This window comes from Danio aesculapii, chromosome 2 (genome assembly GCF_903798145.1).
Source record: "Danio aesculapii chromosome 2, fDanAes4.1, whole genome shotgun sequence".
Taxonomy (NCBI): Eukaryota; Metazoa; Chordata; class Actinopteri; order Cypriniformes; family Danionidae; genus Danio; species Danio aesculapii.
The window spans coordinates 8,638,858-8,655,299 of NC_079436.1; the positions used below are offsets into that span (position 1 = coordinate 8,638,858).

Here is a 16,442-nt window from a genome sequence, read left to right on the forward strand (position 1 = left end):
GAAGTCAATGGGGCAAAACAGCCACCAACAGTAAATGGGAAGGAAAATTTTTAATCTAACAATGCATCAAAGCTAATGTTCCTTATTGTTCACATGTACAAGACTGTGATAAAAAAAGGGGGGGGGAATCCAGTCCACAATAACTTTTTATATTGAAAATACGTCATTTTAGTGTTTTACCTTGCTCTGAATACCAACTTCTCTCGCCTAACTGGTTTCAGTCCTTGTTTTCCACTGAAGTAACTCGACAAAACAATTTTAAAAAATATCAAATAATAACTATTCAAACCGGTTGACAGTCTCAAGACAGTTAGACAGTGATAAATGTACTAACCCTGCCTGAATATTGGCAGACATGCCCTATTGAACAAATGGACGGCAGAATTTTTATTTGGTTAACAACTCCCTTTAATTACTTACCTTGACAGAAACAATTCTTTCCCAACTTGTGAGCTATTTCCCTCGCAAAACATCAAATAACCCACAAAACATACTTAATAAAACAAGCCTTTTTCTAATCCTGACAAGTCAAAACGTTGTAAAGTTGAGTGAGGGTTTCATATTTGGTTCCCGTTCTCCGATAGTTGCATGGATGAGGGAGTCACACAGTGGCCATTTTATGGTATAACATCTAAACAAGCCTCGTGGTAGTCAAATGAGGACGCTTCTGTATTAAACCATAAACAGACTACTTTTATTCATTTTGACCCTCTTACATGTTAATTTAAACCATTCACAACAAAACATTTTCATTGTAGATTTGCAGTTAAACAATCAAACATTTAAACAAAATTGACTGAGACGTACTTCAGAACAAAGCTGTATTCAATCCACATGACAATTAGCAAAAACTACATAAAGTAAAGCATTAGCAGTTAAAAAAAATAAATTATAATAAAAAATTCACTTATCTGAAAAATGTGGCAAACCAAGGTCAGAAAAACTATTCAGAACACATGGGACAAGTAAATGGACAGAATAATCATCCTCTTTATTGTCAAATGGGCCAAACCCGACAAGGAACACAGAGTAAAAACCCAACTTTAAAGGAGGACTACACAAAAATAAGGACTTGATAAAACAATATATTTAAATTAATACATTCCACAAAACTGAAAAGTGCCATATAAGGGTAGGTGAAGGGTAAACTAAAAGGGTAGGTTAAGTGAACAGTTAAACTGCACACGAATGTTAGCATAACATAATTGGCAGATTTAATGCAGCACTTGTATCTTTTAGTCCACAAGTAAATTACTAAACGATGAAGAACATCTAACAAGTACGTTTTGAACATACTAAGGAAAAAATACCTGAAAAAGAATAAAGAACCCATGTTTTGCATACGCCACCACCAGTGAATACTGAAATGGTTGGAGTCTACAACAGTCCACACAGTCAACGTCACGTATCGAATTCGCAGGTCTGATCCGCAGCCAGCATTGAGGAGAGTCGTTTTTATTTTTTCTTCCAATAAAATAAGCGCAAATGGAAGTGATCATTCAACAGCTAATCCCCACATTAAAATCTCCGGAGTTTAAATCAGGTCAGCGACATTCATGGGCATCTCCTCAACGGTTGTGTTGTAAAACGTCTCGATGTCTCGAAGAATCCTTTTGTCTTCCTCAGTAACGAAATTAATAGCTACGCCTTTTCTGCCAAACCGACCTCCGCGGCCAATCCTGAGGAAGTATTCATTTATGTGAATTCAACAATTAAATATACAAAAACATTTAGTGGGAAAAGCAGGTGGTTCCCTCACCTATGGATGTAGTTCTCTCGATTTGTAGGCAAGTCATAGTTGATGACAAGCGAAACTTGCTGAACATCAATTCCACGAGCCTGAAGAATAAAGGTTTAGATTAGTAATGAAATGAACATGTAAATGCACTTTAATACGATGACAGCTTCTACAGCTATTTTAGTAAAATTCAGGATTATGAAACCTCTCTTAATTGGACTGCACGATATTGGAAAAATATGTTTTTCCTGAAACAAAATGTGATACGAATACCCTTTCACCCTCCATTTGAAAAGACTTTATTCATTTAGATTGATTGGGATGAACAAGTCTTTTTGCAGTGCGTTTGCATTACAAGCATACATAAATTAAGGCTGTCACTATAGTGGAATTTAATACCAATCAATACTGAAATTTTTAAAAAATAAAATAAATAAGTCTCCATTTCCAGCTAAGATTTAACAGAACTCGCCGCAGATTACAGTGCAACTAGACACAGGGACACTGGAGCAATTCACACTCGGTAAACAGCGTTGAGTTCAGTAAACTGATGACCTTCACGGCCAATCATAGTCACTTCTGTTGAGCATGTGAACACAAGCAAATCAGCGGTTTAAGAACATGCTCAAACGTTCGCAGGAAACAGAGGTTTTTTAAATTTCAGCATTGATTGGTACTATCTTGCAGCATTGTGACAACCCTAATATGAATACAACCGAGCAAAGAGACATAAACGGTGCTTTACGGTTTTCTAGAGAGTCTAATGCTTTTCACACGAGACACGGCATGCGCGATTTATAAAATCACAAATTAATCACGATATTTTCAGTTTACTCGCTTCATACACGTATCAAATTCAATTCAAAATAGATGCGGATTCACATCATGGGCAGTGCTTCTGTGCCCAATGGCTCTAGCTTTATTGCTAAATGGCTAACATGGATTGAGCGAGTAGCCGCATTTGTGCTTTAGAAAGTTTAAAAACAGCATATATTCATTCGGCACCATGTCGGAGTCCACTAGGTCCTTACAGAGATGCACCCAGCTCTGCAAGTTTATCAACTCCTCCAGAAACTACACATAGATGGAGGCTTTAAGAAGTGCTTTAGATTGAGCCAAGCCCAATTTGATGAGCTGTTGTCCACGGCAAGAGGATTTCCCCTCAGGACACCAACAACAGGCACTACGTCATAATCCCTCTCCTACAAGAGAAAGCTCCTGATTGGCTAACGTGAGGAGATGTCCATTGAAGGTCCAATTTTTTCCAAGCGCTTCACGCGATGCGTGCAAACCATGCAAATCACGTTATTTGTGCCGCAGGATGTCCATTCGCATCTTTGCATTGATTTATGATGTAAATCATTTGTGTTTGATGCTTCTATTTATTATTTTATAAAAGATAAATGTCTTTCTCTTTTAATAAATAGTAAAAACAGGCGATGTGACTGTTGCAGATACACGCACTGTTATAACGATGCTCAAACGATATATTGTGCAGCCCTAATCTTTAAAACCGATTCCAGGCTTAATCTCTTAAATAGCTACTTTCTATTCGAATACACAAACTTGTACAAAACGCATTTAAAAAAAAAAAAAAAAAAAAAAAAAAAAAAAAAGAAACGTTGCGGATAAAGCACCACTTCCATCTGAGTAAAACAATGTCACTTAAATGATAAACTGGCACCAAATACCAAAAAATAAATAAATAAGCTGCTTGTTTTAATTTGAAGTATAAATAAAAAATGTAATAAGTGTGTGTGTAGTGTTTTTTTTTTTTTAAACAAAAAACCAGTGGGATTTGTAACTTAATTGTAACTAATATTAAGGACATCTAATAACAGTGATAAAAGCTTATTGACAATCAATGATTAAAAAAAAACCAACACAGAACTACACACATTTTATCATATTGTAATACAAGAACGCCTTTTTATGGCTTTACGGTTTCATCACGTCAATTTTAAGACTTCAAGACCTTTATGAATGAATTTTCAGACTTGCACAAAGCTAAACGCTAAGGATTTTTTTTCCTAATGGCCCAGTTAAAACTGTGAAAAAAACATTAAAACGAATGTTATAGTAATTAATCCATATGTTTATGAATAGAAATGTAAATTGAGTTGGTAAATGAAGTTAACAAATAAGAGTTAATAAATAAACTTGACATTTATTGAGATAGTGATTAGATGGGTGTTGGCCCGATTGGGTTGCTTTACATGGACACAAGTAAATTAAGACCTGTCTAAAATGATTTGACAAAACAATATTTCAGTGAATTTAACACTAAGGCCTCAAATTGATTGTGAAATTTAAGACTTAAAGACCCTGAGGATACCCTGGGCTTACTCACCAACAAATCTGTGGTAATGAGCACTCTGCTGGAGCCAGACCTAAACTCTCTCATGATTATGTCTCGCTCCTTCTGATCCATGTCTCCATGCTTTAAAGAAAGAGAAATTATTAACTTCTAAAAGAACAAATTCATTAGCTAAATCATAAGACCTAGACAAGTATGATCAGTAAATCGAAATGTTCTCTCCATGAGAGGTCAGTCCCGAAAGATGACGTGCATCACTTCATACTTCCCCTAGCTTAAAACATCAGTCTGCAAACGTAGCTCAATCATCAACCAACCATGAACCATTTCAGACTAGCGTGCACCTGTACATCTTGGACTTACCAAAGCGGACACGGTGAAATCTCTGGCATGCATTTTCTCAGTCAGCCAGTCAACCTTTCTTCTTGTGTTCAAGAAGATAACAGCCTGCGTGATTGTCAGGGTCTCGTAGAGGTCGCACAGTGTGTCCAACTTCCACTCCTGCAGAACAAGTCAATTAGCATTAGCGGAGCAAACAGTGCAGAGAGCCGTCATTTATAGATATTCTGGCTTTTTATGATGTGTGTGGCACAAAATCTCGAGACCTCGGACACTGGACATTAAGAAAGAGGTCCGTCCTAGACTCATTTGCGACTGTGTGCTTTTTGCTCTTCCTTCTTTGTGATTTAACCAGTACTAGCATGAACACCAGAGCGAGACCTGAAGGCCTCGAGCTGGTGATTTTAGCACGGCGCTTTTTAAAAGAAGGGACAAGAGATACTAGAGACAGCCAGTGCCTCACCTCTCGTTCTACATTGATGTAAAACTGCTTAATACCCTCCAGAGTCAGCTCCTCCTTTTTCACCAGGATGCGGACAGGTTCACGCATGAACTTGGTGGTCACCTCCAGCACATCAGCAGGCATGGTGGCCGAAAGCAGCACAACCTGGAAACAGAGACTGATTAGAGCTGAAACAGATTGGAAAAGAAGCTATAGAGTATGTTTAAACGATAGTGTAGTATGTTAATAGGGATAACTAGAGGGAAAATTCACATGGGCTGCATGAAAAATTTAGAAAAAAATACATTTTCCTGAGAACAGCGTTCCCACTCCAGTCACATTGCTTGACTTTTACAGACTAAAAGCTTAAATTTCCATGGCCTATATCGAACTGGAGAGACGATGTTGTGATTTGATATTAAAATATTATTTTAACATTATTATATTTCTTTAATTCATTATTAAAGCATAAATGGATAATTGGTCCGATTTTCAAAAGATTAAAAAAAATAATAGCACCGAGACTAACACCCATTGTTTTAATTGGTCGTTTCGTAGCCAAAGCTATTAAGGTTTACATTTTCCTGGCATGTTTACAGGCATGTTAACAGGTACAGCTTGATGACTGCATTTGACTTAAGTGGTTCTCAATTACAGTCCTTGGAACATACACATTTTGTGTGTTCTCCTTAAAACACCTGATCAGATCATCAGCTCGTTAAAGAGATCCATGAACTGATCATTGTCAAACAAAAGAAAGTTCAAGGCGGAGGGTCCCAAGGAATAGAATTGGGAACCACTGACTTGAGGCTGGTTCATACTTTAGTGTGTCGAAGGATCGCCGTGATCAACGGCGCTTGCCTTGCAGGTAGTCGCACATTTATACTTCAGCATGCTCCGTGTTGCTCTGCAATAACACCTCAGAAACACTAGCTAGCAGTAAGGTTATGTTCCTCTGTGTCAAGTTTCTTCATAGGTGTTGTTTTTTTCTGAACGCTACCTTAAGATGTACAAGTAGCTAAAACTCGCTCATTCAGAGGCGGGAACCGGCGGACATGCAACAACTTTAAATCACAAGACAAACAACAAAAGTTTCCATCTGGAGCTCCTTCACAGGACTCGACGCTAGTAAACACTCGCTCAACCGGACTCCCAGCTCTCAGCACCACCCACGCTCATCTAAGCTACCAAGCAGACCATTCACAAAAGCGTGCGCTGTGCATAGCTGCTACATGTAGTTACATTTTTTTTGAGGTGCAAATTGGCGTCAGCCAAGGTGAGGTCTATGAGACTGCGCAAAGGCTGCACCGGACCATATGCATTTGCTTACCGCAGAAGTATAAATCAGCCTTTAAACGACGACCGTGAAAGGATTAAAATGGTGCTGAAAAATAGCTCAACCGTAATCGTTGGCCAAAAAATTTAATAAATACAAAAAAACATTAAAGTTAATAAATAGCAACAAATTCTGAAATTCCATTAATTGGAATGGTCCAATTTTCAATAACTGTGAGACATTTTCAAATTCCATGATATTGTAGATATTCTTTGACTGGTGTGAACCCTGTGCTGATAATGTTCTATGCATGATCATATGAAATCAAAATGGGTAATTATTATCTTTAGGTGAACTACAAAAGCACAATGGGTGAAAACTGACAGTACAACATCCAAACGATGGTGGAGCACAATATTGTGCAGCTCAAGATACTGATAGTGGCGTTTATTACCTCGCCATTCAATAGTTTTAATATGAGCTAATTTGATAACGATTCTGCTATTACAGAACACACCCATCACTTTTTTTTTTTTAGAAGTGTATCACTTCCACATGACTTTTATTCTTCAAAATGACAAGAAATTAAGCCACAGATACGTTAATGTATTTGTTGCTCTGAACCTTGAAACATAAGCCACTGGACATTAAGAAAGAGGTCCGACTCGGTTTCATTTTCAGTGCAGAGCCATTGCTCTTCTTCCGCATGACACTCTGCTAGCATCATCACATAAACCAGAAGACCCTGGAGTCTGCAATTTTAGCACAGTTCTTTTGAGCAGAAGGGGCCTAAAAAGAGTCTAGACTTACTTGGATGTTTGTGCTTAATTTCTGGAAAATCTCATAGATTTGATCCTTAAAGCCACGGCTCAGCATTTCATCAGCTTCATCAAGGACAAACATCTTGATCCATTTGGGAGCTGGAAGTAAACATTTCTTATATTAGGTCTTATACCCTCAAATTGTTAAACAGCTCTCAAGCAAGCTGGTCCAAATGTATGATCAGTTAAGTAGTGAATATCTCCATAACAGGTCAGTCCCGAAAGATGATGCCATCACTTCATACTTTGCCCTTCATGTTGTTTCAGACTAAATCTATGTGTATAGATGACTTACACAGATACCTCCTGTTCAGCATGTCAAACACACGGCCTGGTGTGCCAACCACGATGTGCGGAGCCTCCGCTTGGAGCTTTTGCATTTCGTTGCGCACATTTGTGCCTCCAATGCAAGCGTGACAAGAAGCACCCATGTAGTCACCCAAGGCCAAGATCACCTTCTGAATCTAAAGCGAAGGCAAAAATGCAGAGTTTAAATGAAAGGAACATCTAATATACACAAGCACTGTGTTTTACATTCATTGCACTATTAACGCCAAGCACTGGACAAGTATGATCAGTTGAAAAGGTCTTCTCCACAAAAGGTCAGTCCCGAAAGATAGTAATACCATCATTTCATACTTCAGTCCAAAGCTCTATTCAGTTACAATTATCCTATATAAAATAACCTGGCAGACTAACAATCTAATTTCCAAACACAAGCAGTATATACTCCAGCTCATTAAAGAATGATTCATTAATCTGCCAGAAGAACTACAAGGAGGATTACTTCCTGCTGAATAGATGATCGAATTATGCAAATAAATACACAAAAATCCACATTTATTGACTGATAAAGCAGGAAGAACAGCAAAAGAGTACCTTGAATTTGGCTACTGCCAGAATATGCCGCCTTGGTCTGAGACACACATCTTATTGTGTTATTGTGAGCTCAGGTACAGCATACCTGCTGAGCGAGCTCTCGGGTTGGTGCCAGGACCAGAGCCTGAGTCTCTTTCTGCTCAATCTCCAGCTGCTGCAGGATGGAAATGGCAAACGTGGCCGTTTTACCAGTCCCTGATTGGGCCTGAGCGATAACATCATAACCTATGTAGAAATGAAGCATCAATAAATGGCAATACAAATGGAAACTACTTATTTATTATTCTACAAAGAGATGAGCAATACTAAAATCTTATCAATATGTACAGTTTGTCTACCAGAGGCAATTAAAATATTTGCAACTGATTCTTATGAACTCATTTTTACCTTTTATGCAAGGAATTATGGCTCTCTGCTGGATTGCAGAGGGTTTCTCAAAACCATAGGCATATATTCCACGAAGGAGAGTTTCCTTCAGGTTCATGTCATCGAAATTGTCCGTAATCTCATTCCAGTTGCTCTGTAAAAATGTGTATGAGATTAATCAATAAGACTTCGTTTGATAGCACTTTTCTAAAATGATTTTTTTTAATATTGTATACTACAATAATGGAAATTTACTCCAAGTAAATGCAGTAGCCTTGTACGTTGAAGTAGACAAAGTTAAAGCTACCACTTTCTATAGTCTCAACAGTTTGTTAATTTTTTTTTTACAAGTTGTTAGTCAGGGGTAGCATTTTTTTTTTTATAAATTCTCAAAACCCACTGGACCCTTGTATGAATTCCCCACCAAATATCTGAACAGAGCCATAACATACTCTTCTTTAACCCTGAAATGGGAGCAAGGTACATAAAGGATAAGTGGTGTCAAAATTAACGGTTTCTTCGATGCACCGCTATGCAAACGTGGACAATTGGGTATCTGTTTAGGAATCATCATAACCGGTTATGTATTGATGTCATTTATCACATATGAGCCATGTCATGGTAGAATTATGGCGAGGGAGGCGAGATCGAGTATTCACTATTCACTGTGTGTTTGCTGGACAGTCTTTCATTGACACTGAAGTTAAAAGCAGAAGCCCCTGCTGGAGAAAATGAAAGTAAATTCATTTCTCTCTCTCACTATGGCCCGTTTGACATGCTGGTGTGACGTTTTGTCTCTGCGGTTATATCGATACTTCTGGATTCAGACACGAGCTTGTCTGAAAAAGAGTTCTCTCCACAGTCTAATTGATCAGCTGTAATCGCTGCGTACTTTAATCGGTGAACAGCGAGTCACATCAGCGAGCCCTTAAGGCCCGTGCTCACCAGGACGCTTTTTGCTCGCGTTCTCTGTCGACGTTTAATGCCTCCTGACTAAGTGCGCCAATGTGATCGTGCACACCAACGCGCAAAAAACTAGACGTAAAAGCGTAATTTAAGAAACGCCTCATGCTTTTTTTTTTTTGTTTTGACGCACCACGTCAAAACCTTCACCAATCAGATTGGCACTTTGGTTCACGTGCACAGAGCTGAAGTTACAGTAAACACTTGGAGGCGCTCAAGCGCTAAACTGTCAATGCGAGCGCACATTGAAGATGCCCAGAGGCGATATGTACATGGAGCTGCTTATTGCACTGGTGAACAATAATCATTTCTTCAATCGCTAGAGCTGCTACTTGAACCATCCATGCTTGTTTGAGTCGCCAGTAACTTTAACAACAAGCGGGTCAACTTTCTGTCTGTTACAAGCAAGTGTCAGAGACTTAAATCGCGTAGCGCCATCTAACTTCAAGGAGTGATTTTGCATACTCTTCTGCTCGATGCCAGTGAAAATCGATTGGGTTTGAATCCGGAAAAATTCGTCAAAACGCAAACAAAAAGCACCCTGGTGTGTACGAGCATTTACTGTTGAGCGTGTTACTCATAAGCGCTTAACTCACTCAACAACGCTCAAATCAAGCAGGATCATTTTAAAAGTTATAGCTTGAAGCGCCAGAATCAGTATCGGCCGATCACCATGACATGGTAAATAAACCAGTAGTCTGCATCGACTGCAAAATCCTGATAATAGTATCCCTATCGTGCAGCCCTACCTCAAATAACGCACTATTTAAAGGTATAGGGATTTCAGATGAAGAGATGAGCTGCGTCCGAAATAGTCTACTTCTTACTAGGTAGTGCATTTGAATTTAAATCCACTACTCGACCGTTAGAAAAGTACGTTCTATACAGTATGAAAAGAACTATGACATACTACACCCACTATTTTGTCATGATCACGTGACCTACCCGCATCAGTTCAGTTGCTTCCCTCCCATTTATGAATTTTCAAGGGGGGTATCATGACAGTAGTGTGCATACGATGCACACTTGGAAACCTCTGCAGGAGTACCAAGTCATCCGGGCACTTCTCGCACAATGTTTTTCAAATGTATGAATTCGGACATACTACTCTGCTCGCATACTGATTTTAGCGTGCTATAGTATTGAAGTATGCAATTACGGACGCAGCCATGGGGTATTCAAAAGAATTTAGCTTGGTTGGGGAAAAAAAAAAAAAACTGACCTGGGCTTAGCACAGTAAATAATGACAAAAATAAGAGAAATAAAACTACTGCTCAATCATTTTAAAAGACTCAAATATGAAACCACCATGCTATCCCAACAAACATCTTAATACCAACCTCGATGACACCATCAGGCTCCATTCCTTCAGGCCCCCCATGGTCTCGATCTCTTGAGCTAAAAGAAAAAAACTTTGAGTGTCATGAGTTACTGAATTTGACGACTAAAGGTAAAGTTGGTTTTTTATTCGCACATTTATTCAGTAGAAATCTGTGACATGCTCCCTATATTGTTTACCGTGGTACTTTAAATATTCAGTCTGAAATCACATGCAAGTATGACTTCAAAACAACATTAGAACTAACGTCATATGCCTGTTGTAACTTGATAGTAATTGGCTGCTATTACTACACGACTTCACAATTTGCAAATTATCATTTTCTGAAACTATATCAAGGAGAAAGTCCTAATGTGTGAATAGAAACCCAACTTCACCTTAATATTTTGACGGGACTAACAGGACTCGGACCTCCACCATGTCGGTGAGCGAACATTAAATAAGTACCACGTGGACGACCGTTAACGATCTAAACGCTAACGTTGATCAAATTTATGAGTTGCATGTCGTGAAAATAACCTCATGGACTACCTAAAAAGCCTATGCCACAATTTGGTTCGACTCATTTACAGTGCAAACAGCTGATCGTGTTTTGATACCTTAAATGCGGTTTTTGCTGTGTATAGACATTGAATATAACTAATTATGCGTTTCCCTATAACTTGCATGAAAAATACAACACGCAAGACTTTATAATACCTTACGGTAAGTTTACATTAGTCGGCATAAACGCCCGGCCTCAAGCACGGAGGCCACGCGTTGGATTTTTAGGGTGGGCGTGAAGCCGAAATAATGGTTGTCGTTTCGACACACATCAATGCCACTTACATAAACAATTTAAATATTGGAGATGTGCACAAAAGCAACCTACTGATAAATACACGTGGCTTTCAGGTACGTGACAACATGCATGCAAGCTAATCGTTCGCAGCTAACTGGCGTTATTTAGCTGTGCGGCCTGCTTAGTATCAGACGCGCCGTGTCAAAATACACAACACCAGTGCTATAAATAGCTCAGCGCCTCCCCAGTTCAATAAAACACAAATATACGAACATCGTATGAAATAAAACGCATTAAAGTTAAGTGTCGTTGGGGTTTATACCTGTTGTAATCAGCAGAACCGCTAGACATGGTCCGTTCGCGACTTCGGCATTCACTCGGAAAGACAGAACATGTGAATCCCCGGCGATTTTATTCAACCGGAACTTATTCCTGCACATTTAAACTAAAACCGCATAAACGCAGAAAGACCTAAACGCGAAACAAGCTTTTATCGGTCGTGACAAGAGATGTCATTCTAGCTGCATATGTTTTAATTTTGCGAGTCTTTTGTACTAGTTTTGTCGAAGTTTGTGTGGAACTATTTTGAGAAGCGTAAGGATATTGCACCATTGATAGAGTGTAGTGGAGTTGCTACGGGGTCTCCACATTTCTGGCCTTAAAATGGGACTTAAAGGGACAGTACATTGTAAAATAATAATAAAAAAACATTTCATCCTCTTTTGTGGAATCAAAAATAGGTTACCATTTGCTACCATCAATTACCATTTTGCTTTACGGTATGAAAAAAAATTAAAGTGAATGTTAACAGAGACAGTACAAAATAGAAAGATGTGGGAAGGTGAGTAATTAATGTTTTTTTCCCTTCTTTTATTCTCTAAATGCACAAAAAATTATGTCAAGAAAAGCTTCTATGTGCCTTTCTATAATAAATGGGTCTGCAAGGGACAAATTTGAGGTGCTGATTAAAAATAAAGTTATTGAAGAAGTGAATGAATTTAAGTATGTTGGCATAACTCCAGACATGAATATAAAATTGCATAGTCATGTTAAAAATATGTGTAAGAAGGTCAAGCCAAGTCTAAACTGTTTTCGTTTTATTAGAAGTTTGTAACATATTAATCTGCAAAATTATACATGCACGGGGCGGACTTAACCAATAAGCGAGGTAAACTGCCGCTAGGGCCCCAGTGAATTAGGGGTCCCTGACCAATGCCAAAAAACCTATAACAATTTTATAGCTAACAAAATTTATACTATTTTCTGGCATATGTTGTAGAATCTGTCAATAGCCATTAAGATTTTAACATCATTACTTCTTTTCAAAAACAGAGACCCAAATGAATAATGGAAGGTTCCTTCTGTACCTCACATGTGCCTCACACGTACCACACATGAGGTGTGAGTGGTTCAAAGACACTGCCAGTCTGTCAGCGATCAGTGTAGAGCTGAGGTAGAGGTAGGTAGAGAAGTGAGAATTTTGAGAACAGTTTTGGGGGGAAAATCCTCCACAATCCTGCTTTCTGGCCGAAACACCTGTCAGATGAGTGCTGTGAGCTTGTTAAGAGAGGGCCTGTCCAAATTATATACAATTTCCCAGTGAAAAGCAATGACCACCAATTTTATTCAATATGAAAAATGGTGACAAAATTAGTTTGATTGAGTGTGAATTAAATTTGTTTAAAAATTTTATTTTTATTATTTATATTAATCTAATCACAAAGGCTAATGAACTGTACATAGTTAAATGCTATCTGGAATTGCTTAGGGCCCCCAAATCACTAAGTCCGCCCCTCTACATGCACACAATGATATGCTCACACTTGTAATATCGCATTACATCATGGTCCCAAGCCTCTTTAACCAAACTTAGTCCCTTTATTCACCAGGGGTCGCCACAGCAGAATGAACCACCAACTTATCCAGCATATGTTTTACACAGCGGATACCCATCCAGCCACAACCCAGTACTGGGAAACAACCATACACTTATTAGATCACCATCTCCATGCCAGATAAAAACGATCAAGCCCCGGATGCCAGATCATGTCAGGAAATGTCTGTTTCTCCAGGTATATGGACAACAAGTCAGCAGAGTTTCCAATACCTAAACCTGTTAACCAGTATTCAACTGAATTAACAGTCTCCTATCAATATAGGAGTTGACTTGTTGACTTGTATTTTTTAAAAATATATTTATTATCTGTTTTTTGTCCTGTCTCTGTAATCTCCTGTTGCACTGTAGAAGCTCTGTCATGAAAACAAATTCCTCGTATGTGTGAACATACCTGGCAATAAAGCTCTTTCTGATTCTGACTGAGAAAACCAGAGAGAAGCGTGGAGTGGAGTTTATTGAATAATCTTAGTTGCGTATGATTCAATGCTCAGACTTCGTCTAACCAGGATAAATCCAACAAGTGGTATTATTCCACAAGCAACAGCATTGGAAAATTACTGCTTCACAACATTGTCCAGTGACAATATAGACCTCGAAATGGAGACATTCTCTTATCTCTTACTCATGAAAACAAGTATCGGTTGAATCCACAGTCATAAGATTATAAATATATGGAAAAATGGAAATAATAATGAAGCAATAATTATATGAAAATAGTAATAATAAATATAAAAGCATAATAAAATGACAAATAATTTACAATAATAATCAAATCATTAAATAATGATCAATAAAACGATTTGATGATAATTATATAAATGATTAATGATCATATGAACAAATAAAATAATTAAATCAAGAATAAATGAATAAAAACAAATGAAAATAAAACACAGCACAAATGAATGGTTGCTTTCTTGAAACAACACACACATAAGTTTGCTTCATGGATTCTCAGATCCTTAGTTAGATTCTTCACACTCTAATTCACACACATACACTACGGGCAATTTAGCTTATTCAATTCACCTATAGCACATGTCTTTGGACTGCGAGGGAAACCGGAGCACCCAGAGAAAACCCATGCATACTCCACACAGAAACGGCAACTGAACCAGCGACCTTCTTGCTAATCATGCTAATCACTGAGCAACCGTGTTAGCCTGCATGGAAATATGTAAATGGATAAATGCATAAATAAATAAATGCATAATTAAATAAATGCTTAAATAAATAATTGCTTATATAAATAAATAAATGCTTAAATAAATAAACAATGGCTTAAATAAATAAATGCTTAAATAAATAAACAATGGCTTAAATAAATAAACAATGGCGTAAATAAATAAATGCTTAAATAAATAAAGGGTTAAATAAATAAATAAATAAATAAATAAATGAATAAATAAAGGCTTAAATAAATAAATGCTTATAAAAATAAAAGCTTAAATAAATAAATAAAGGCTTACATAAATAAATGCTTAAGTAAATAAATAAATACTTAAATAAATAAATAAATAAATAAATAAATGTTTAAATAACAAAAATGTTTAAAAAAAATAAATAAATAAATAATTGCTTAAATAAATAAGTGCTTAAATAAATAAATAAATGCTTAAATAAATAAATGCTTAAATAAATAAATGTTTAAATAAATGCTTAAATACATAAATGCTTAAATAAATAAACGTTTAAATAAATAAATGCTTAAATAAATAAATGCTTATATAAATTAATAAACCCTGTGTGTGATCATTTTTGTCAACATGTCAGTAATAAAATTTTGCAATTTAGCTTAAACTTTATTAAACTGTTTCAAACCTGAGTCTAAAACATGTTTTTAGACAAGTCTAAAATTATCCCAAAAATTAAATAAATCCAGCCTTGTTTATTGATGACGGTAAGGATTTTTATTAATAATTTTACAAAGTGACACCTAGTAGTGCTATATATAATGTTTAATATTGCATTAATTAAAATGACCTTTCTAATGAAGGGAATCACAATTTAATACTATACATTACTACAGGCGACACGATGGCTTGGTGATTAGCACTGTCGCCTCACAGCAAGAAGGTTGCTGGTTCCAGTCCCAGCTGGGTCAGCTGGTATTTCTGTGTGGAGTTTGCATGTTCTACCCATGATGGCGTGGGTTTCCTCCGGGTGCTCTGGTTTTCTCCGCAATCCAAAGATATACAGTATAGGTCAAATGAATAAAACTAAACTAAACATATAATGGATAAGTTGGCGGTTCATTCCGCTGTGGCAACCCCTGATTATTAAAGGACTAAGCCAAAGAGAAAATGAATGAATGAATATAATTGGCCGTATAGTGTATGTGTGTGAATGAGTGTGTATGGGTGTTTCCCAGTACTGGGTTGCAGCTGGAAGGGCATCCGCTGTGTAAAACATATGCTGGATAAGTTGCAGGTTCATTCCGCTGTGGCGACCTCTGATGAATAAAGGTTCGAAGCCGAAGGAAAATGAACGAATGAATGAATAATACTAGATAATTAATTTAGGACTAGTAAATAAATTGCATTTACTAAACAAAATAATATAAACAACATATTCTAATGTTTATAATATTTCCAGGTTTTCCTTGGCCATGGGCATGCAGGCTTATTAAATAAATGAATGTACATTTCGAGTAAATGTGTAACATTGCTTTCGAAATGTGAAGAAATACTTATTTTTAAATGCTAATTTATTATCATCCATCAAAAAAAAGCAAACAAACAACAAAAAGCGGGAATTTGTAAAAACTTGTTTTAAATTAGCTCAGTGGTTAGCACTGTCACCTCACAGCAAAAATGTCACTGATTCGAGTCCCGGAAGTTTGCGGAAGTGGAGTGCTCCGGTTTCCCTCACAGTCCAAAGAGATGCAGTATAGGGGAATTGACTCAGCTAAATTGGGCGTAGTGTATGTGCGTGAATGAGTGTGTTTGGATGTTTCCCAGTGTTGGGTTGCAGCTGGAAGGGCATCCGCAGTGTAAAACATATGCTGGATAAGTTGGCGTTTCATTCCGCTGTGGCGACCCCTGATTAATAAAGGGACTAAGCCGAAGAGAAAATGAATGAATGAATATAATTGGCCGTAGTGTATGGGTGTGAATGAGTGTGTATGGGTGTTTCCCAGTACTGGGTTGCAGCTGGAAGGGCATCCGCAGTGTAAAACATATGCTGGATAAGTTGGCGGTTCATTCCGCTGTGGCGGCCCCTGATTAATAAAGGGACTAAGCCGAAGAGAAAATGAATGAAGGATTGAAATTGGCCGTAGTGTA

At 37.4% G+C, this 16,442-nt stretch overlaps 1 protein-coding gene and 5 non-coding genes across 6 annotated transcripts; all 6 read right to left on the minus strand.

The window, feature by feature from the left end:
* Window positions 1-970: 970 nt before the first annotated feature.
* On the minus strand, window positions 971-11,692 carry eif4a2 (eukaryotic translation initiation factor 4A, isoform 2). The gene is made up of 11 exons (XM_056472077.1): window positions 11,584-11,692; window positions 10,482-10,539; window positions 8,200-8,332; window positions 7,898-8,037; window positions 7,229-7,397; window positions 6,923-7,032; window positions 4,858-5,001; window positions 4,419-4,556; window positions 4,089-4,178; window positions 1,760-1,839; window positions 971-1,679 (listed from the first exon to the last, which is right to left on the minus strand). Exons 1-11 carry the CDS (start codon window positions 11,610-11,612, stop codon window positions 1,535-1,537), a joined length of 1,236 nt encoding a protein of 411 aa, XP_056328052.1. The 5' UTR covers window positions 11,613-11,692; the 3' UTR covers window positions 971-1,534.
* Window positions 4,249-4,320, minus strand: LOC130215173 (small nucleolar RNA SNORD2). Its single transcript, XR_008835675.1, has one exon. It is a non-coding gene; the product is annotated as a small nucleolar RNA SNORD2 (small nucleolar RNA).
* LOC130215146 (small nucleolar RNA SNORA81) lies at window positions 4,637-4,825 on the minus strand. Its single transcript, XR_008835669.1, has one exon. It is a non-coding gene; the product is annotated as a small nucleolar RNA SNORA81 (small nucleolar RNA).
* On the minus strand, window positions 6,721-6,899 carry LOC130215138 (small nucleolar RNA SNORA81). Its single transcript, XR_008835668.1, has one exon. It is a non-coding gene; the product is annotated as a small nucleolar RNA SNORA81 (small nucleolar RNA).
* On the minus strand, window positions 7,109-7,178 carry LOC130215172 (small nucleolar RNA SNORD2). Its single transcript, XR_008835674.1, has one exon. It is a non-coding gene; the product is annotated as a small nucleolar RNA SNORD2 (small nucleolar RNA).
* LOC130215181 (small nucleolar RNA SNORD2) lies at window positions 7,502-7,572 on the minus strand. Its single transcript, XR_008835676.1, has one exon. It is a non-coding gene; the product is annotated as a small nucleolar RNA SNORD2 (small nucleolar RNA).
* Window positions 11,693-16,442: the final 4,750 nt, after the last annotated feature.